Raw genomic sequence first — 22967 nt, forward strand, 5'->3', positions numbered from 1 at the left:
GCCATGAGGATTAAATGGGCCCCTGGGCCCCATGCTGGGATCATACACACGAGGCCAGGTCAGAACAGAGCCAACCTGGGAATGACCACGGTCCACTTACTATGTAAGATAAATCTCTCGCCCTGGCCGGTTTGGCTCAGCGGTTAGAGCATCAGCCTGTGGTCTGGAGAGACCTGGGTTCGGTTCCCACTAAGGGCACGTACCTCAGTTGCAGTTTGTCCCCAGCCCTGTGGGTGGTTGGGTCATGTGGGTGGTAGCCACTCGATGTGTCCCTTTCACGTCGATGTTTCTCTCTCTCTCTCCCTCCCACTCTATCTGAACAAAAAATGGAAAAATGTCCTTGGGTGAGGATAAAAAAAAGACATCTCTCACTCTCTGTCCTTCCGGTGGGACATGCTCACTTCTGACAAGACTGTGCTTTTGCTTGGCCCCCCTTCCCACCCCCCACCAGGAAGGCCCAGGAAGAGATGATCTCAGAACTCAGGCAACAGAAGTTTTACCTGGAGACACAGGCTGGGAAATTGGAGGCCCAGAACCGGAAGCTGGAGGAGCAGCTGGAAAAAATCAGCCACCAAGACCACAGCGACAAGAATCGTCTGCTGGAGCTGGAGACCAGGCTGAGGGAGGTGAGCGGGAGTGCGATCGCCCGGGAGGACTGTTGGTGGACGCAGGGGCCCCAGAGAGTCAGGTGTCAGGCGCACGTCTGCGCTCACCCGCGAAGCACTGTGCTCGGAGAAGCGCCCAGACTGGCACAGGCATCTGGGTTAGAGTTCCACCTCCACTTCTGATGAGATGTCCAACCTTGGGCATCTCTCTGCACATATTTTCTCCTGTAAAGCAGCTGAGAGCTGTGCCTCCCTCCTCAGGTAATTGGCGCATCTTCACGTGGGAGCAGAGCGACTCCTTCGTTTCAGTTCAGCAAGGGTCGCGTGACCAGCCCACGCATGCAGCTGAGCACAGCGTTGGCCATGCTACGTAGTGTGGCCCAGTGACAGTGGCAGAGGTCTCCTAACGACAGTGGCAAATGAAAAGACAAAGCTAAACGTTAGGTTTGTTTGACAGAAGGCGGTTCTCTGCATAGGTGTAAGGATGCGGGAAGGACAGCGAGGATTCGGGGAGGAGAACCCGGCATCGTTGGCTGTGAACATGTGGAGGTTTGGTCAAAGTGCCGAAGTCACGTGCGTGTGCTCGCTCTGTATCTGGAGTGCCTGCTGTGGCCCGAAGTAGCCTGGCACCGGCTGTGACAAGGCAGACCCAGTGCCTGACCTTAGGGGGTCACGCTGGAGGTCAGGGTTACCTGGTGGGACTGCAGCTCAGGAGCGGGGTCGCTGGGAGTGGGCCATCGGGCCGGGATGGAGACGGCCGGCTCACGTGTTTGTGATGGATCCCTCGGAGAGCAGATGGCCGCTGTCCAGGGAAAGCCTGGTGGGCGGCAGAGGTCTGAGGACTGGACCCTGGGGAATACTCCGGCTTAGGCGTATCTTAGTCTGTGCTGGCGTGTCAAAATGAAGCCAGTTCTCCAAAGGACAGGAGTCGCCCAGGGGTGGACCCCAGCGTTAGGACCGGCTGGTGTGGCGATGGAAGTGCAGATCCCTGGGCGTCTTCCTCCCTTGGCCTGTTGGGATGGAAGTGGGGTGGGGTTTGTAGTTTTAACAGGCACCCCAGGAAATTCTTATGCTTCTGGAGTTTGAGAACCATCCTTCTAGGTCATCCAAAAGCCCTCGGGGATGGTTTAACTTGTATCATCCAGGCGATATTTTTACTCTTCAGTAAGTTTAACAGTTCGCCCCTCAGTGCCAGCCTTAAGAGCGTGAGTGTAAGTAACTCGGATCTCTGAGCGTGGGAACACTGGCTGGCTGTCCTTCCCTAATGTCTCTCTTACCTCTCCTGCCCTGCGGCTGCATAGCTCATCTGGGCAATTAAAATGCCCCAAGGGAAGTATGTCGCTTTGTTCTGAAATTAATGTGAGGAAGGTGGGAGAAATTCAGAATCCGGGAAGGGCTCAGGGCTGCCTATGCTCTCTGGGAGTTCCGGAGCTTAGCTTTACCTGTAACGAGGCAGGTCCACCTTCTCTTTGCTGCCTGCTGCTGTTGAGGCGGGGGGCAGAGGCCTTGCCTCGGGTTGGACTCACCCTAAGCGCCCTGGGCTTACCCCACCCTGTGTGCATCGCTGGCTCTTGTCTGGCAAAGTGTGTGGAGCCCTGACCGCGCGGGGCTCCTGGTTCTGTCGGCGCCCAGCGTCCTGCTCGCCCGCCTCCGCTCCTGCCTCTCGTGGTTTGACCAGGTGACCCCAGGGCACTGCAGGCCTGCTAGCGGTGCCGCAGCCCCTCTGAGTGCTGGCCTTGAACAAGGCGGACAGCGGCGGTGCCACACTTCTGGTTCGAGCCGGCCCCCCCTTTTCTGGCCGTGTGGCATTGGCTCCGTGCCACCGTCCGCTGACCTGCCGGCGGAGGGGGCATAGCAGTGCCTCCCCAGTGGTGGTTCTGAAGAGGAGAGTTAGAGCAGCGCCCGGCCTGGAGTGAGTGCGTTCACTGCTGTCACTTCGCTGCCGCTGTCGTCGTCCTTCTCATCCCCCCTGGAGAGGGGCCACAGCCTTGGCTTCAGCTGCCGCTGACTTGTCAACCCAGACCTCTCTCCAGCTTCTGACCCGTCATCCCGGCAGGCACGAGACAGCGTCTCTGCTTGGATGCCTCCTGTTGCTCACGTCCAACACATCAAGACGGAATTTCTTCTCTTTCTCCTCAGACTGGCTGTCCTCTCACGCCCCTGTCCTAACCAGTGGTCTCACTCTGCGTAATTCACCTGCCCAGAAAGGCACACGTGCCCTTCGACTCCCCTCGTCCTTTGTTCCCTGCTCCATCCACCTTGAACTAACCACTAAGTTATGTTGGTTCTCTGGGCTTACACCTTTCTGTAAGTCTTTTTTCTCTTCACCCATGTGGCCTTTGGGAGGCCAATGTCACCTTTTCTGGGGAGACTTCTCCTGTCCTCTGGAGCTGGGTCTGATGTCCCCTTGGTGTCCTCACAGCCTTCCATGTTCCGCTCATCACTCTGTGCACCTCTCCGCAGTCCCCGTTGGGTACTCTGAGGGCACGAGCATCTCTTACCTGCTTGGTACTCAGGATCCGACACGGCCTGCTCCTAGGACAGCCTCGTCAGGGCTGGTTAGGTCAGCAGATGTGCCACCGTCTCCCTCATCTCCATGCCTTTGGATGCCTGGCTTCCCCTGCTTGACTTTTCCTTCTTCTCTGAGCTGCTCATCTGGCTTCCTGTATTCTTCAGTAGACAGATGCAGAGTTAGCGCCTCTACCTCCTCCGCGTTCCCACCACTCCCTGCACGTCCTGACCCTTCCACTGGAGCACGTTGTAGGGTAATGGTTGGTTTTAATTTTTCTTCTGAACTTGAAGGCAGGTGCCGTCTTTCATCTCCATTTTCACTTTTACACAGAAGTTTCTAAGTACATTTTTCTTATATGGATGAATGAAACATTGAGCAGATAGATGACGGTTAGATGGGCAGATGGAAGGAAGAATGTTCATATTGTGATATTAATACTGTTTATCTAATGGGAACAAATCAGAGCAAGAATATTTAAAATATACAGAATTCAGTCTGTTCCATTTGTATTCTAAATATGAAGGTGTTCTGTTACTAATCTGATGTTATTTATATCCATTTACTTTTAAATGCTTTGCTAATAAGAACACTCACTATAATGTCCACTGGAGATTGTCGTGTGGTTTTCCTTTTGAAACCTTCCCAAGCATTTGAATATTATAAGTAAGGTGGTTTGTATATATATCCTCCACATTTTCTTACTCCTGCTGATTTTCAAGACTCACAGAGGTCAGACCTGTTTAATTTAGATCCTCGCCCTCAGTTGAGAGCTGAGGAATTTGATTCCACGACCAACTTTCTGATACACATTGAACAGCAGTTCACATCCTGGCTTCTTTCACCGCTCAAGTCAACCAGGCGTTTGTTTCTCTGTGTCTCAGGTCAGCCTTGAGCACGAGGAGCAGAAGCTGGAGCTGAAGCGCCAGCTCACGGAGCTGCAGCTCTCCCTGCAGGAGCGCGAGTCCCAGCTGACAGCCCTGCAGGCTGCCCGGGCGGCCCTGGAGAGCCAGCTCCGCCAGGCCAAGACGGAGCTGGAGGAGACGACCGCGGAAGCAGAGGAAGAGATCCAGGCGCTCACGGTAGGCCTGGGCAGTGGCCCCCACGGTTGCTAGAGGCCTCCGCTGGGGTGAGCGTGGTGCTGAGGATGTCTGCTCGCTCCCGGAAACCTCGATCCGTGGAGATGTTGAATGGGCAGCACATTGGCTTACACAGGCTTCTCCTCCTTTGGGACTAGTGTGTCTGGGTCAGGTGGCGACGTCTCAGCTTTCCGAAGCATCTCTGAAAGCTCTTCCTGTATTTATGTAGCTTCCCTCTTTTTAAAATAATCATCATTCTTTTTTTTTTCTTCTTTTTCTTTTTTCAATTACAGTTGACATTCAATATTATATTCATTTCAGGTGTACTCATTATTATATTTTAAATTTCAATTTTAGTCGAAGTCTGTTTACCTGAGTCTTCTGCTTTGATTTCCAATAACCATTAAAGAATAATAATCTTATACTTGACTGTAGTCTTTCTACCAAATTTCTGTATTTGTTTTGGTTAACCTTATTTATGTTCCTTCTTTTTTTTTTTAAGTTGTAGATTCTGCTTTATGTCTTATGTATGCATCTGGTGTGATCTGGTATCTATTTTAAATGAGTTTCGATCTTAGACATTGTTCTCCCTTCGTTGGAGAGCCCATTGTCTGAACCCAGTGGGGAATATGATCTGACAGTCCTAATGGACAGTCTGGGACACGGGGCTTCCCGGATCCTGCAGGGACATAGTAATATATGTAGAAGGTGCTTGTGATTCCTAGATTTTCTGGGACTTAACGCCAAGTCCAGGCACTGTCTGCAGCCTGAATTTCCGTGGTCTGTGTCTCTATGAGAACATGTATTGAACACTGTTGGCCACACGCCCCTAATACTTGTTTTGGAAAAAAAAAAGTCACCATATCTCTTTATACTTTGCCTTGTTTTTAGAAAGGTATAAGGATAAGAAAGAAAAGGCAAAGAGAAAGTAAGACCATAGAAGGAAAAAATGGAGTTGGGGATGAAATGAATGGATAAGACTAGACGCAAGGAAAGCTTGGACACTTGCTGGAGTTGGGTGGATGGGGAGGAAGACAGCCAGACAGCATTGCTTAGCTGCTAAAGGAGACACTTAAAAACCAACCAGTATTACATTTACTGCATTGTATGTCAATATTTTGCCCCTGTACAAACACCCAGAAAGAGGAGGCCGGAGTAATTTAATCCATACTGAATGAGTCCTCACTGTGTGCCGAGGGCCATGTCTTCAGCCTTTGCTCCCCAGGGGATTGGCCTGTAATTCCTCACATTCTTTTACATTGGAGGAGACACCTTTCTCTCTCCGCTCAGTTGGAACGGGGAGGGAGGGAGGGTGGGCGGTGGCCGTGCATCTTGTCCTTCCCTTTGGATGGAGGAGGGTGTAAATAGAGCCTGTGTCACCACTGTTTATCTGTGGGGAAATTAGTCTTTAAATCCTGTCTTGCTGCCGGTGGGAATGTGCTGTGTCTAATGGCTGCCGGGAGCCTAGCACAGCAGCAAGTCACGACTTAATTTAGTCAGATGAGATCACTGCCTTACAGCATCTTCTTAGGAAAAAGAAAGAAACAGCCTTCCTAGGTCCAGAAACTAGGGCTCAAACAGTCTCGCAGATGAAGGTGCCACGGAAAACAGGGCTTCTTACAAGTGATGGCACAGAGCTGTCTTCGGCCGTCAGCTGTTTGCAAGTGCAGAACCCCAACCCCGTGTCCGTTGGCTTGCGTTCAGTTCTGAGGCTCTGGGTTTTTCCTCTCCCCTCCTTCTGAGTATGTTCTGTAAACCTGGTTGTGGACCACATGTGGTTGGTGCCTGAACGGCTTTCTGAATTTGTTCTGAAGAATGTATTTTCCAAGAGGAAGAGAAAATGGTCAAAAATGCAGTCTTGGATGCTCTCTCTCTCTCTCACTGTTCGAGGCCCAAGTTCTAACCCAGCATAAGCATCGATTCAATTAAATCAGCTAGATCTACAATGATCTCCCAGGAGGCTTTTCAGCTTCACAATGGGCTGTTTTACCAATTAAAGGGAATAGTCAAATGGGCTCTCATTGCTTATTTCTAAGAGGCGTCCATCTCCTTGCCTGGGAAGGAGTAGTTACCCCATTTGGCCTCCACCTCTGGACCAAATTAGATGGATCGCGGTTCAGCTGAGATCTGCGCTGAAGGAGCTTGGCCACTGCGAGGCCGTTGTTGGCTGCTCTCTGTCCCCACTCTTGCTTTGCCCAGCCTCAATGCATTTGCACTGAAGTTATTGGCTGAAATTTAATCCAGGTAGAGAACAACAGGAGAGTCAAATTTGAGCAAAAAGCCCTACTTTCAAGATGCTTCCTTGCTTACTGGTGAGAGAGAATTTTCTGCCTGGCTTGGAATTTAAGAGTCCATGGAATCCCGTCCTATAAAGAAGAGAATTTGAGTCTGCTCACTTCAGTGCACACAGATGTATGACATGATGTAAGCGTCACTCTGAATGGTGCCGTGGGTGGAGGTGTGGCGGGAGCCCCGTGCACACCAGCAAGGCCCATGGGCACGTTTCGTGTCCCTTTCCTCATGTTCTTTTTTTTTTTTTCTCACCCGAGGCCTTTTTTTTTGGCATTTATCTTCATTTAGAGTTGGAGGGAGAAAGGGGGCAAAAGAGAGAGAAACATCCATGTGAGAGAGACACATCGAGTGGCTGCCACCCACACGACCCCAACCGGGCCAGGGACAAACTGCAACCAAGGTACGTGCCCTTAGCAGGAACTGAACCTGGGACTCTCTGGTCCGTGGGCCGACGCTCTAACCGCGGAGCCACACTGGCCAGGGCCCCTCATGTTCTTTTATTGATTTGGTTAAATTATGCGGAGTAATCAAGAGTCCAAAGCTAGAGACACTAATGAAAGGAATCCTCCCAGCATCGCATGATGATGAGATTCCCAAAGTCAACCTCTTTGATTTGTTAAAATCAGTAGTCAGTTCAGGCTCTCATTTTTTTTTTTTCCTAAATAAATATCAAGCCCTGTATTTAATCAGTAAGCCATCAGTGTGACAACCAAGATGTGAAACTGGGGCACGCACGGTGACATTCTTCCATGGTGCCTGCCTCCACAGGGAAGGGGGGGATGCCTGGAAGCCGGAGTGTTCTAGAATCCTGACCATGGGTCCCAGAAGGTGGTCAGACGTCTAAAACACTGACGTTCCTTTCCTCGGCTCGGGGGATTTTCTCTCATCAAGGCTGCGTTATCATTCTCTTTTCTTTCTTCCTCTTCGAACTCCTTAAAATGAGTGAAGACGTAATGAAGCCTGCTCCTCAGGCCGCAGCCTGTTCATGCTGCCTTACTGCACCCAACCCCTGGCTCGGTAGTTCTCAAAGTGGGGTCTGTGGATCCCTGATGGTCCCCAAGGTCAGGTTATTTTCACAATAATACTAAGATACCATTTGGCATTTTTTTTTTTTTTAATCCTCACCCGAGGACATTTTTTCACTTTTTGTTCAGATAGAGTGGGAGGGAGAGAGACGAAGAGAGACAGACAGAAACATTGATGTGAAAGGGACACATCAAGTGGCCGCCTCCTGCACGACCCAACTAGGGCCGGGGACAAACCGCAACCGAGGTACATGGATTTAGCGGGAACTGAACCCGGGTCTCTGGACCACAGGCAGATGCTCTAACCTCTGAGCCAAACTGGCCAGGGCTCATTTGGCATTTTTTACTGCGTTAACACATTGATGGTACAAAAGCAATGTTATTGTTATCTTAAAAGACATAAAATACAAATATTTGAAACACATCTCAGTTTTAATTTCTAACATGGTAAATATAGATAGACACAACCCACATAAACAGAAGTTCTTTGGAGTCCTCAATATATTTTTTTTTTTTTTATCCTCACCCGAGGACATTTTTCCATTTTTTTGTTCAGATAGAGCGGGAGGGAGAGAGAGGAAGGGAGAGAGAGAGAGAAACATCGATGTGAAGGGACACATTAGTGGCTGCCACCCGCACGACCAACCAGAGCCGGGGACAAACTGCAACCGAGGTACGTGCCCTTAACGGGAACCGAACCCGGGTCTCTCTGTACCGCAGGCGGACGCTCTAACCGCTGAGCCAAACTGGCCAGGGCGTGGTCCTCAACAATTTTTAAGAATAGCTATTCCCTATACTACCTACTGTCTACCTAACACAGTTATTTCACCGAGAGAATTCAAAGCTTGTCTTATGTATTTTACTATCTTTATATATACTATTGTGTGACCTTTTGCTTTTTTTAATGTGTTTGGTTTACAACTTCTTTCAAAGAAACATAAAACACGATTTTTTTGCTTTAAAAAAAATCAGATCAGCCCAGTAATTGTTAAATTATTACAGTATTTCTAGCAGTCACAACAGGATTGGTTCTACATTTTGTGTTTGTATTTCACAGTCAGTAGTAAATAGAAGGCCATGACGACGGTGATTCATCACATTATACCCTCACAGAGGATTGCTATTTGATGTGTCATAATGATCCAAAGGCCTCAGTGATGGTAATTTTAAAGAAAATGAAACAGTATTAATGGTTTAAATTTCAGACCACAGTGGGGACAGCTAAACAAGTTTTTAATGGTTTGGTGTTATTTGGAAACTTTGCTGTTAATAAGAAGGTGGAATTGGTCCTCTATCCCTAAGTCTAAGCCAGGGAGCTTTTTTTATGATCATTGCTTAGGCTTTGAAGGAATTAACTCTACTTAGCTTCTTGTTGCTGTCGCAGAGATTTCACACCAAATAGTCATTTAGAGCAGGGATCAGCAAATTCAGCCTGCCTCCTGTTTTCTGTCAATAAAGTTTTATTGGCACACAGCCATGCCTTTTCTCCTTTTTTAATTAATATATTGAGTATGGCTGTTTTTGTGCTATGAGGGCAGAGGTGAGAAGTTGTGACAGAGACTGAATGGCCCTCAAAGCCAAAAATATTTACTATCTGGTTCTTTAAAGAAAAATTTTGCCCACTCCTGCTCTACAGGCCTTATTCTTCTTTTAGGAAGAATCCTTGCCTTTTGTCCTTGGGATCATGAAATACACGCAAGAGGGCTGGCCAGTCTCTGGGGCCAGGCTGTGCTTGCTCACAGATGAGATTCAACAGCAGTGTAGATAGACACTTTCCTACTTTGGATAAATAGTATTCTTACCCCTTTCAATAAATAAATATCTTGTTTTGTTGCTGGGTAAAAAGCACATTGATATTGGGGGGGGGATGATAATCTATTAGCTTATAATAATAGCTACTTTTTTTGGAAATTGATTCTAAATGATAACTCTAGTTATGAATTTGTGAGTCTGTCTATGCAACTCTGTATTTTTATTTTTATTTTTTACTATTTTTTTTCCCAATGCTCTTCATTATTTCGTGTAGATTTAAGTTTCTGGTTGTCATTTTCCTTCTGCCTGATGGAATTCTTTTAACATTTCTTATAGTACCAATGTGCAGGTGGCAAATTCCTACACCTTTTGTATGTCTGAAAAAGTCTTTATTTCACCTTAATTTTTGAAAGATATTTTTGGTGGGTAGAGAATGCTAGGTTGATAGTTTTTTTCTCTCCCATTTCAGTACTTTAAAGGTGTTGCTCTACTGTCTCCAGCTTGCTTCCTGCCCTCACGTTTCTTGTCTTGGGTACATTGAACTTTTTGCTGCATCTATGAGTTTATGGTTTTCATCAACTTTGGAAAATGTGCGGCCGTTATTTCTTCAAATACTTTTTCTGTCTCATGCCTACACTCCTTCAGGGACTCTAGTTACATGTGTAGGATGAGGCCAAAGGAGGTCTACAGTTGTGAGTACACAAAACACAGATCTTGTTCTTGTATTACTACTTATTGTAGTATTTTTCATATGAACAACTGTAAACCTACTTGTGCCCTACGATCAGGCTGCTTGAAGTTGTCTCACAGTTCATCGATGCTCTGTTCACTTTGTTAAGTCTTTTTTTCCCTTTGTATGTTTCATTTTGCAGTTTCTGTTGCTGTGTCTTCAAGTTCACAATGATTTTCCTGCAATGTTTAACCTGCCGTTATAAACTTATAATATTAATTTATGACAAAATAGACACAGAGAATACATCAGAGCTCTGACGTTTTTGACTTAGTTGTCTTGTAGACCTTCCGATGGAGACTAATTTCTTTTCTTTAAGAGAAGGACTACGTTTGCCTCTGCTCCAAGCTGGATTCTTCTTTGGGTTTTCAGACCTAAGCAAATGATGGTATAATCCACCTTGTCTGTCAAATCAAAAGTTTGTTAGGCTCTGACTCCTCCTTTTCCCTGGCCCCACGTTTGTCAGCAGGTCTTACCCCCTCTGCTGCCACACGAGGTCTGCTTCTCTCTGTCGTTCACCACCGTCCTCTCTTCCTCGGAGGACAGTGGTTTCCCTGCCCCTTCTCAGCCGTCCTGTTTGACCCGTTCTCTGCGGCACACACAGTGAAAGCCAGCCATCTGAGTCTGCTGCTTAAAACAGCACTGGCTCCCAGTTAACTGCATTTTGAATGAAATCCAAGCTCTTTTCTGGACCTTCAAGATTCTTGGTCTCTGCCGGCCTCTACCATTGTCTTAGGCCATGTTTTCCTTTTCTGTGCTTTAGCCAAGTGGTTCTCTACAGTCGTTTGGCTACAACCCACCAAAGAATACATTTTAGCTTGTATTTAATACAAGGGACCATATATAGTATATTTCATTGAAATTTTAGGGTATCTAAAATCAGGATGAATCTTATAATCATACCCTATATATGATTAGATAGTCATATAGTTGTAAACATGTCATGGTTTAATTGATAGCATTTTTTCTTTTGTGATGTCACGTACAATCGTGATAGTCTTACAGTTGATAGCAACTTCAACTGGATGAATTAGGCTATCTCAAACAAATTTTCTACAACAGTGCTTACTGTTGTACAAAAGGTACATTCTGATATATTTTTATTCTGTTCTTTTTATTCCATTTCATTGGATAAAACCAAACCAAAAAAACCCCACTTGTCATGCTCGTCATTGGGTCACAGCTTGAAGTTGAAAACACTGGGTTCCAGCCACTCAGGTTTTTTTCTTGTTCATCAGTTGCACCAAACCCCTTCTTGCCTCAGGGTTTTTGCACATGCTGTTCCCCCTGCCCTTTTCTGTTCCCTGTGTGGCTGGCTCCTCCTCATCCTGCAGGTTTCAGTGTCAATGTCACCTCTTCGGAGAAGCCTCTCTGACCACCCCATCTAAGTAAGTTCCTTTCTAACCCCTTATTCCCCTTTTCTGTTTCCTTTATAGCATTTGTCACACCTTGTAATCATGCATTTATTGTGTTCCACCTTCCCTCAGCAGAATGAAGGCGTGGGCCTACATGCTGTATACGGCCAGTGTCTGGCATGTAGTATGTACTCAAAATATCCTTGTCAATGGAACGAAGCAGTTCTGTCTCCATAGTTATTTCAAGTTCACAGTGGGGTTTCTGAATCTCAGCAGCTTTTGATTAAACAAAAAAAAAGAAGGTCCTACTTTGTCCTGGCTATTGTCTTGTATGTGTGTGTATGTCTGTGTGTATCTCTTGGGAGTGGGTTTGGTGGGGGAGGGTCAACTAGAGGGAAGAGGGGAAGGTTAAGGTTGGGGAACAAGACAAATAAAGGAGAGTAAACACTTCATCCTTTATTACGTTTTTTTTCTTCTGCTCATCCCTAGACATTAATGTAAATGTTCAAATATGTTTGTAAAGGGTAGACATGTGTGGTCTAAGTAGTTCATTGTTGTATGTCAACTGTAACTGAAAAATGAATTAATTCTAAAAAAAGTAGTTAATTGTTATTAACACAGCATCATGTGCTCCTGTATCTTTTGTTTCTGATGTTGGGGATGACTTAAGTAGTTCTTTGAAAAACAGACGCTGGGGCCGCGGAAACCACGTTCTCGGCTTTCTAGGCAAATGCTGTTCTCTTAATTTGCCCCGTAGCATGTACGATTGTCTTCCTCCCTATGGAAAATTTATAATCCACTTCTTACCTTTTAGGCACATAGAGATGAAATCCAGCGCAAATTTGATGCCCTTCGTAACAGCTGTACTGTGAGTATTAACCAAAGATGATTAAAACAGCATAACGTTCAAATGGAGAAGAAAAAGGGGCAGCTCTTTGTGACACCAGTGACTGATTTTTGATACAACTTGAAGCAGTTAATGCCGTCAAACTGGTTGGGCATTTCTGAGCCCCAGATAACGGCAGTTTCTCAGGTTTCTGCCCATTTAAACACGTAAAACCAGTCTTCAGCCCGGCTGGTGTGGCTCAGTGGTTGAGCATCGACCCGTGCACCAAGAGGTCACCAGTTCAATTCCCAGTCAGGGCACATCCCCAAGTTATGGACCAGATCCCCAGTTGGGGGCATGCAGGAGGCGGCCAATCGATGTTCTCTCTCATCGATGCTTCTATCTCCCTCTCTATCTCCCTTCCTCTCTCTAAAATCAATAAACAAAAAAAGATTTAAATAATAAAAATAAAACCAGCCTTCATGCTGGAGGGAGGACAGTTGGAGTAGTCCAAATAGTTCTCAGTGAACAACCACTAATAGGTCTCTGTAGCTGCAACAAAAGCCCCGAAGCAGCTCCTCCTCCTCCTCCAAGGTGGAAGGTTCCCAGGCCCGCCCAAGCCAGAGATTGTCCAGGCGTTAGGGGCAGTTCTGTGTTCGAGGCTTCTCTAGCCGGCCGCCTCTGCAGAGAGGAGAGCTCTAGCAATTTTAACTCCCTAACAGGTAAAGTCTGGCGTCCTACCATGCAAATGCAAAATCGAGAACTCTTTGGAAGATGTCATTTATATAGAGAAGAATAAATTGTGTGCTCAGATAAGCATCATTCATAGATTATGTAATAGGGTAGGGTCAGTGGGAATGCAAAGTCTATTTTTGCTCAAAAGAAGGACTAAAATAGGCCTCTTTCAGAAGATAGGGATGTTATCTTTCCCCATGGTTCCTCTGCCTTTCTTTTAGGTCCTTTCATGGCAGAGTTACCTCCTTAGTCCCCGGTGAGCTTGTCTTCATTTGCATTATTGCATCTGTGAGTTTCGAAGATATCCTCCTCCATACATATTTTTTTTTTCTTGTAATGAATTCTCTTTCCTCCTTCCCAGTAATGGGACATTAAGTCCTGATGCTTTCCCTGCTTAGTGTAGGTATAAAATGCATACAGCAAAGTGTATAAAGCATATCCAGTTTTTACATGTATAGACAACCGTGTAGCCACAACACAGAGTAAGAGACAGCGTTTTCAGCCCCCAGAAGGCCCCCTCAGGTTCTCATCAGCATTCCTTGCCCAAAGGGTGACCGCTGTTCTGACTGCTGATACCACAGATCAGCTTTGCCTGTTCTTGAACTTTGTGTAAATAAAGCTCTTTGGGTTTAGCTTTTTTTTTTTACTTGTCTGTGTGGTTCATCCATGTTGTATCTGTCAAAAATTTGTTCTTTTCTTCATTACGGTGTGGTGTTTGCAGTGTATGAATAGAACTGAAATTTGTCTCTCCATTCCCTGGTTGATGAATATTGGGATTGTTTCTGCTACGAATGAATTTGTTAGAAAACCTTCTTGTACATGTCCTTTGGTGGCTATAAGCACTTACTTCTGATGAGCATATACCCAAGAGTGGAATAGCTAGGCCATGAGATGTGCCTCTTGTTCGACTCTAGTAGGTACCTGGCAGGTGGATTTTGGTCCTTCCATCCTGATGCCGTGGCTGGATTAGGGTGGGCCCCCCTTAGACATGCCTGTTGGTTTCCTCCTCTCTCCCTCTTTGCCTCTAAGAGTTGATGCATCCTGTTCCCGTACTCTTACTTTTTTAGTTCCTTTGTGTCTTGGTTTCTTCTTTTCCACGAGAGTTATTTGCTTACATTACATGCACACTCACAAGTGATCACTGAATAAACTAGAGATCTTTTTATGGCTGTGATATTTTTAGATTAGTGTGTTTTCCTTAAATAAACTGGGTTGTATTTTCAATGTGTACATCAGTAATCCTTTATCTGGAGATTCCCTTTCTTCTTTTTTAGTCTTTTGGCATAAGGATTTTTTTTATTTTTTATTTTTTTTGGATGTAGTTTTATTGAGGTGCAATTGAAGTACCCTGGGGAGTGGTAATGTGTAGACACCAGTGAAACCCGTGCAGCACTCAAGGTGTCCTTGTCCTCCTTTGTCATCCACCCTCCCCCGTATTTTCAAAATTGGAAATTTAGTTTTTAATAGAAAATGGCAATCTGTAGGATGAATTTGGTTACTTTCTTAGCTTATATAACTTTCAGATTCTCTCTATTCCTCACATTTGCTTTTTCCAGAATAGTGACTTGTAATTCTTCCCTTACTTACCTCTGGCATTCTGTGGAGAGGCCTCTGGGGACCTCTCCAGGGAGGAGGAGCCCCACCCACATTGTGGCTAGAGCAGCTGGGTCCCTTAGTGGTCCAGACCATGCTCTCTGGTGTCAGGCAGACAGGCTCAGGTTCTAAATCGGCCCCTCAGTAGTGTATGTGATGTCACTCTCCCAAGCCTCTGTTTCTTTGTCAGTATAATGGAGATAACATTGTCCTTGGTTCCAATATGTCGTAGATTGTAAGACACATAATTTATTTAATAACTGCTTTGGGGGCTGCGCGAGGAAAGAGAGCTGCTGAGTTCCAAGATACATTCAAATTTCAGAAACAGTGAAACTTAGGAAACACTGAGGCATAGAATCAGAAATTCGGTAACACTACCTACCCCTGGGTTTCCTGCAAGAACTAAATGAGATGAAGCATCCAAGTGCTTGCATAGGGCCCGGTCCGTAGAAAGTGACAGATGGTGTTGGTTACTATTATTATTCTATTATACTGAATTTATGACGTAAAAGTAAATCCTTTGTTTAGAAAAGGGTTCTGCTCCCTAAAAAAAGCCAGAAAGCCACCCCTTATAAAACAGCATCTGGCAGCAACAACCAATCTCAGTTATACTTGCACCAAGTTCAGAGGCTGCTTTTGACCCCGCGGTGAGCCTGGTGGAGGTCCCTTTCCTGTTGGCGCTGCCCGGGTCATCCCCGCTCGGAAATGTCCTCCTTACCGGGGGGACTCCTGTGTAAGGACTCAGTTGACAGGAGCTCCCCGTTAGCACCTTCGAACGTGCTCCCAAACAGTAAGATTTTCAAGCTCTGACTGTTTCTGTATGTCGAAGAGATTTTAAAAAAGGATTCGATTCAATCTGGCACCTAAAGCCCCACCTAAGTCTGTTTTGGAGGGGAGTTGGTGGGCAAACATATGACACCGTTTTAATTATGAATCAATCTGTCAGCTGTAAAGATTAAAAATAAATAATATGCAAATAGCTGCCTTCAAGATAAAACCAGGCTTGAAAATAGGACTTCAGTCCTGTGTCTTTTTAGCCTGATGCTCATTATCTGACTGGTTTCTTCCCCTCTGGCATGCTACTGAACACTTACCTGGGAACGTCCCCCCTCCAGGTCTCCTGGCTGGGTTGGGGAGGGTAGCGTCTATTTCTCAGAACCGTGAGGTTTGCATGAGAGCCTTGAAAAGCAACAGGTAATGCCAAATAGAGTTTTTTTTTTGGACAAACATGGGTTTTTATATCCTGTTTTTGCTCAGAACAGCGCCAAGATATCTTATCTTCAAAATGAGTATATAAGAAGCTCTGGTGGCCCATCTTCCTCGTCCATTTTGCTGTTCAGACGGAATCAAGCTTTCAGTTTATCTTGTTTACCCTCTGTCTTTGGAGGTGCAAAGCGAATAGACTCTAATAGAGCAAAAAGATCACTTGCCCTTGGTGTGGGGAGAATATACCGAAGGCCGCAAAGTGGACCTAATGATTCTCCTTGCTCGTTACCTGGTTCAAAATCTTCTATTATTATAAAAGTCTATTATGCTTTTTTTTTTTTTTAATTAACCATGGAGACCATTAATGCCTTGTCTCAAGTCAGTTCAGTATCTGCAAACTCGTGTGGGTGTGGGTGTGTGTAACACTTAATACTATAACTCCAGCATCTTGAAACAGTCACAAGCTTCACGTGTTATGGCTTGTGCAGAAAGAATATGCAAACAGTCTGAATGAGTTAAAATGCTTGGGTGCTTCACACAATTACGTCATCCTTTTCTTGTCCAACGAGCAACACAGAGACATTGACAAGAATCTAGATGTAGCAATCACAAACTGCAAATAGGGATCAGAGACGAGACCCCTCCTTGGAGACCAGACGACAAGAGGGAAAAGGAAGGACCCTTCCTGCTCCAAAGGGCCCGTCTCAGTGGACTTGAGAGTAACAATCTCGGCACCTCGGTGACTTTTTTCAAGTGTTTCTTCTTTCACAGTTTGTAATTTAATTTTGGGAGAAAGAGAAGAGGTGGCAGAAATAGATTCATAACAAATTGCATTTTCTTTTCATCATTCTCAAGGGAAGTGGGTACTCAAAGGCTTAAGTATGTCTTCATATGGCAAGGAAGTGATTTTGGCAATGTGTACATTCTTACGTGAACAACTTTTCTGTAGTCCCTGCTCCATAGGAGGGACCATTGTCATCTTCACAATGAAGCATCATCTTGGTCATTCATTTTTATCCCTTGTATTTTACATGGTACATTAAGGGGGAATAGTAGGCAAGAAAATTCAAAACATTAAAACAATAGAGCCTGGCCAGTGTGGCTCATTGGATTGAGCATCCTCCCATGGACTGAGAGGTCCTGGTTGGATTCCCAGTCCGGGCACATGCCTGGGCTGTGGGCTCGATCCCCGGTATGGGGCGTGCCGGAGGCAGTCGATTGATGTTTTTCTCTCTCTTCCTCTCTCTCTAAAAAAATCAATAAAAACATATTTTAAAAAAAGAAAGAAAGAAACAGAAACCGTAGTGAGTCTACTGTTTATCTCCACATCACAGGTGGAGAAACCAACCCAGCAAAGTTCAAGGTTGCTTATTTGGGGTTCCTGAATTCATTTTACCGCACAGCTTCCAGGCCAGTCTGCCTGCGTTTTGTTTTTCTTTGGGAAAGAGGCACAAGGGTGCATCATAGTTAAACGGAGACATTTGCAGCTTAGCCTGAAAAACTATCTGAAGGAGTGTGTACTATCATTATCAGAAGGAGGCCAGTTGAACTATTAGGCATTGTTTATTCATTGTGTACGGTTTTAGGAGATTTACCCATGTCGCAGAAAGGATGACCCAGGGACTCCTATGGCGCATAGCTGCCTGCTATGAATGACAAACCAGTGTTTTCTTATTCCCCCCCCCCCCCCGATGAAGTGGAAGTCTCAGCTAAGAACCTGACCAGATAACCTTTATTCCCCCCTTTGCAGCTCACAGTGTGCTTCAGACCAGTACATTAGGAACTAACATGATTTCTGACATTAAAATTCAAATTCCTAGACCACTTACTACATTAAAAATCCATTAGCTCAGTTAACAAAATGAAAAGCTGTGTCTTCTGAGCCACATTGAACAAATGCACGTATTTGATGCTCTTTATTTCTGTGTACCCGGGAAGGTATTTTTTTAAAAGAACTAATCAAAGGTGGTTAAAATAGGGAATTAGTCATAGAAACAGTGCTAACATTTCATAAAGTAACTCTACTCTTGGTTTGAAAATTGGAAACAATTAATAACCATAGGCTTAAAAGCATCTCCTTTTAATTTACATCTTTTTTTGTTACATCAAATTTAATTTGCTGCCTATGCGCCTCATTCCAACTATTATAAGAAAATTGGCCTTCAACTTCTAAAGCAGTGTGTGTGAAAGCTGTCTGCAAGAGCCGAGCCTTCGCAGAGGGGGGGAGCTGAGGGCAGCGGAATGGAAGTCATTCTGCCACTGAGCGGGGAAATCATCTAGCCAGTCCCGATTAAATCTCTCTCAGTAAAATGACAAATTTGTACGCACGCCTTCCCATTTTCCCGATAGCTGACTGTGTAATAAAAGCCATTAAAGTGGTACCATGGTACAACGTTGTATTTTCAGGATGACTCTGAGCTTCCCCGAAGTTTTCTCTTTTCCTTTGTTGCATGAAATTAAATATGTTGCCGGAGATGTTATTAAAGGAACTCTCAGTGTCCTTCACTCGGGCTTCCTCCATAAGAACCTATTTGCTTTCTAAAACTAGCTCCCGTTATAGCGTCCTGTGGACGGAGCGGAGGGCTCTTGCGCTTCATTAGCGGGTTGTGAGACCAGTCTTTATTCTGCTCTCCTCAGTGTGCATTTCCACTTTGTATTGTTGTCCGCCAACTTCATCTCATTTCAAGTTGCCCCTCTGTGTGGCCCTCACTTTTGATTGATTTGCTTTTGCCCTATTTTCCAGATGAACCCCGAGTTAGAGAAAAGCGGAGACGGGTCTCTCTCTAGCACTGCGAGTGTCGGGCTCAGCGGGGCTGGGGTTGGCCCTGGGAGGTGGAGGCAGACACGGGAGCCGCTCACTGGTTGCCAGTGGCCCGTGGCTTCGGAAACCCGTGGCTCTAGAAGCAGCTTGTCATTTAAAATGGACTCGCATGGTCTGTGACCAGATTCCTTCTATCTTTTAGGTAATCACAGACCTGGAGGAGCAGCTAAACCAGCTGACAGAGGACAACGCTGAGCTCAACAACCAAAATTTCTACTTGTCCAAACAACTCGATGAGGCTTCCGGCGCCAACGACGAGATCGTGCAGCTGCGGAGCGAGGTGGACCATCTCCGCCGCGAGATCACGGAGCGAGAGATGCAGCTCACCAGCCAGAAGCAAGTAAGGACGGTCACAGGGGCCTCTGCCCCGGTCCCCTTCCGGTCGGCGTGAGCGCGTACCTCCCAGGGTTCCAGGGCTGAGCTTGGCCAGGAGATGGGCTCTTTCTTACGGTTATGTCTGTGTTTCCAAGGCTTGGGGGATTTTAAAAAGGGCTTTTAAAAGGATGTAGTCCTTCTTTGTTTTGATTTAAAAATATTAAAAACAGCCCAGTTGGTTAGAGTGTCATCTTGATACACCAAAGATGTGAGTTTGATCCCTAGTCAGGGCACAGACAAAAATCAACCAATAAATGTATCAATAAGTGGAACAACAAATCCATGTTTCTCTCTCTCCTTCTCTCTCTCCCTTTCTCTCCCTCTCTATCCTTCTCTCTCCTTCTCTTCTTCTTCCTCCCTCCCTCTCTTCCTTCCTCCCCCTTCCCCTTCCTGGCTCTCTAAAATCAATCAATAAAAATTTGTTTTAATTAAAAATAAAAGCTCTGGGAGAGCAGTGTGAGCCCCTTGGCCCTTAAGCGCAGTCCCTCCCCCGGCCTTGCTTTGGGCTCTGCCTGGAAGATGGCGGCAGAGATGGCCCTTCATCCCTTCTCGTCCCGTCCCCTCCCCTACCCTCGGGGGGTAGAAGGAAAAGGTAAACTGTGTTAGGCTGTAGTGAGAAACTGGGCTTTTCTGAAACTGACCCCAAAAGTAACATCCAGGAAATCCCCCTTTGACACGAGGCACAACTCAGTGCTGCTGATTTGCAGACGATGGAGGCCCTGAAGACCACCTGCACCATGCTGGAGGAGCAGGTGGTGGACCTGGAGGCCCTGAACGACGAGCTGCTGGAGAAGGAGCGGCAGTGGGAGGCCTGGAGGGGCGTCCTCGGCGACGAGAAGTCCCAGTTTGAATGTCGGGTTCGAGAGTTGCAGAGGATGCTGGACACTGAGAAACAGAGCAGGTGGGACCTTCTGTTTGCAGAGTCGATGACAGGTGGCCACAGCAGGATCACCTGAGGGTCACGAGCAGGGTGACTGATTGTCCCAGCTTGCCCCGGACTGAGACGTTTCTCGGGACATGACTTCTGGTGCTAAAACTGGAGACTCGCCCGGCCAGTGTGGCTCCATGGTTGAGCATCGACCTGTGCACCAAGAGGTCGCTGGTTCGGTTGCCCGGGTTGTGGGCAGATCCCCAGTGGGGCGCATGCAGGAGGCGGCCAATCGATGTTCTCACTCATCAGTGTTTCTTTCTCCCTCTCACTTCCTCTCTCTCTCAAATCATTAAAGAAAAAAAAGAAAAAGAAAAAAAGTGCTTTAAAAAAAATAAAACTGGAGAGTCTTGGACAGACCAGAATGGGCTGGTCACCCTGGTTGTAACTATGGTCAGTGTCCCTTGGATTCTGTGGCATTAGGTGGTGTGGAGAGACCTGGGAGTCAGAGCAGGACACACGTCTCAGCACTTTCTTTGCAGAAACTCTCCTCAGGTTTCATGTCATGGCAACCACGTAGCAAGGCCACCGCCATGTTATTCCTGGGCGTGGGGCATGCCAGTCTGCCCTCTGCCCTCGGCTTTCTCAGCCTTGGCCCTGTTGACAGTTTGGGCCACATAACCTTTTGTCCTGGAGGCTGCCGGGTACACCCTGATGTCGAGCATCTTCCTGGTCTGTACCCAGTAGATGCCAGTAGCACCCCCTCCTCATGTTGTGACAAACAGACATGTCTCCAGACATTGTCCACGACCCCTGGGGGTGCAAAATCACCTGCAGTTGAGAACAACTGTTTTGCAAGAATAGTTTAGTGGGTGTTTTTTCTTTTCTTTCTTGATAGGAAATAATAATAAGTTCAGGCAGTCTTCTTCCTCTGCTTCCTCCCCATTGTTTCCAGCCGCCCGGCCTAGATCCCCTCCTGCCAGGGCCACGGCGGCGCGGGGCGTGCACTGCAGAGCTGTAGGCCGAGCCGTTCGCCCCAAGACATCCCGCCTGGGAGGATTATAGGACAGGCTCACAGCTCACGGCCGGAAGGTGCTTTGCTCTAACACAGTTGCTGTATTACACCAGTTTACCAGCAGATGGAAACAAAAGGTCTTGAAGAACGGGTGCCTTTTCCCAGTTTGCACCAAGGTACCAAACAGGCTGGAGTTAGCCCCACCACTGCACGTCTGCACGTCGCAGCTGAATCGTATCCATCCTTCGTGACCCGGCTAACACCCCCTTCCTGGGATACTCCTTAAGCAAGACAACTCTCGTAAAAATGGCTATCTTTTACCTGGACTCTATCAGACTCACTTTGGTATTTTCTGAATTTACTTAACCACGGGAGACTGAACTAAATGTGTCGGATAGTACAGTCTGTGCTGAATTAGTTAAAGTAGAAAAGATTAGAGGCTAAAGATGAGAACCCTTAAATTTCAAGAGAAACTGGTAGAAATGTTCCCCTTTTTGGATCTTCTCCCACTCAGAGTATTTGCTGATGTGGGGGGCTGCTGGTTTCACAACTCCTGTTCTTGTTTCCCTCTGAACTCTTGGGCCTCCGGACCCTCACGGGATGTTCTGGTTGGGTTCACACAGACCCCTCCCTCTGCCCTCAGGCCCAGCTCCTACCCAAGCTGTTTCTCGAGTCCCTCAGAGACAGCTTTGGGGGTCAGAGGCTGCTTTCAGCATTAAGAAATACACAACCACACGTGGGGGGTATAGTCATGGGCTGTGCTTAGGTAGATATTTCACGTATACTTCCAGGGGCAATTGTAAAACACCCCTCCCCCCCTTTTTGTTATGTGGGAAACTGAGATGAGTCAAGTCTAATTCTTAAGTCTTGTCCTCAAGAGGCTAATTGTCTAGTGGAGGAGGTAACCTATGCATTCAGCTATGTATCACCTACAGCAGAGAGTAGGGTGGGCCAGGAAAGAAGTGAACTTTGCCAAGGACAAGTTGATTCTGAGAGAAGTCAGGAGCGGATTTTCTGGAGGACATGGCCTTTGAGTTTGCCCTTGCAGGCTGAGTCGGGTTGGGTGTCGGGCAGGGGAGGAGAGACCTGCCCATGGAGGAGCTTGAACACGCCCAGGTGTGGAAGAGGCAAAGCGTAAGACCTACGTGGGGGAGGGAAGTGGTTTTTCCAGTTTGTTTCTAGCTTTCCTTTTCTCTGACCTTGTTCACAGATGCATCAGATTCAGCTGTCCGTGTCCCATGAGCACACAAAGCACTCAGCGTCTTGCATGTACTTTCAGGGGAGGAAATGTGTGCTCAAATGGGGTCTCCCATGATCCTCTCTGCCTGCTGGTCCTTCAGGGGGACCTCATTCCAGCTCTGCTCCCGTGGGAGGCTGAGAGCCTGACACACCCCATTCAGCCCGGTGCCTTTGGGAACATGCCCTTTCCTGTTCCGCCTTTCCAAGCGAATACCCATAGGAACTTGACTTTTTAAGAGTATTTTTACCCAAGGCCTTAAGTGGGTCAAACCTTTGCCCTGTAATAAGTCAGAAAGCGAGATGGTTTGGAACTGGGAACCAGAGTTGGGCATTGATCCAGCCTGCAGGCCTCGTTTGCTCATGAGGACCAGGGATGGGCCGGCGTCCTTTCTCCAGATCGGGGGTGACGGGCTTCTGAGAGGGGCCTGTGTTTTCCCGGCAGGGCCAGAGCGGATCAGCGGATCACCGAGTCCCGCCAGGTGGTGGAGCTGGCGGTGAAGGAACACAAGGCCGAGATCCTCGCCCTGCAGCAGGCTCTCAAAGAGCAGAAGCTGAAAGCCGAGAGCCTCTCCGACAAGGTCAGCGCCTGTCCCTCTGCCTTTGCGGAAAACGCCCCCATTTCCTCCTTTGGAAGGCGCCGTCGACAGGCATTTAGATGCCATCTGTGGTTGAGGCCGTTCGTTCACACACGTGCATTTACTCACCCCAGCCTAGTCCCACAGTGACGTGTCACCGTGGTTGGCAACAGTGTGGGTGGGTACGGTAGGTGCTGGGGTATCACAGTCTGTGACTTCTTAACATCGCGCTGTCTGGGCTCTTGAGTTCCGAATTCTGGGCGCACAGCTCTCGTTTTCTGGCTCTTGATTTCTGGAAGGGTTTATGGATTTCGTGTTGCACGTCCTCGGGACGTGCTGGGGGCGAGGACTGCTGCTCCTTCCCTCG

The 22967-nt window shown here is 46.9% G+C and overlaps 1 protein-coding gene across 1 annotated transcript in view; it reads left to right on the forward strand.

Moving 5' to 3' along the window:
- The window catches only part of CIT (citron rho-interacting serine/threonine kinase), a 159263-nt gene that overhangs the window by 102776 nt on the left and 33520 nt on the right, over positions 1 to 22967 (forward strand). Inside the window, exons 22-27 of the mRNA XM_036276369.1 lie at positions 452 to 626; positions 3999 to 4196; positions 12162 to 12215; positions 18671 to 18868; positions 19611 to 19804; positions 22468 to 22603. Of these exons, the coding sequence (XP_036132262.1) occupies positions 452 to 626; positions 3999 to 4196; positions 12162 to 12215; positions 18671 to 18868; positions 19611 to 19804; positions 22468 to 22603 (955 nt within the window). The remainder of the gene's footprint in view (positions 1 to 451; positions 627 to 3998; positions 4197 to 12161; positions 12216 to 18670; positions 18869 to 19610; positions 19805 to 22467; positions 22604 to 22967) is intronic.

The sequence above is a fragment of the Molossus molossus genome, unplaced genomic scaffold, assembly GCF_014108415.1.
Source record: "Molossus molossus isolate mMolMol1 unplaced genomic scaffold, mMolMol1.p scaffold_m16_p_22, whole genome shotgun sequence".
In the NCBI taxonomy this organism is placed as follows: Eukaryota; Metazoa; Chordata; class Mammalia; order Chiroptera; family Molossidae; genus Molossus; species Molossus molossus.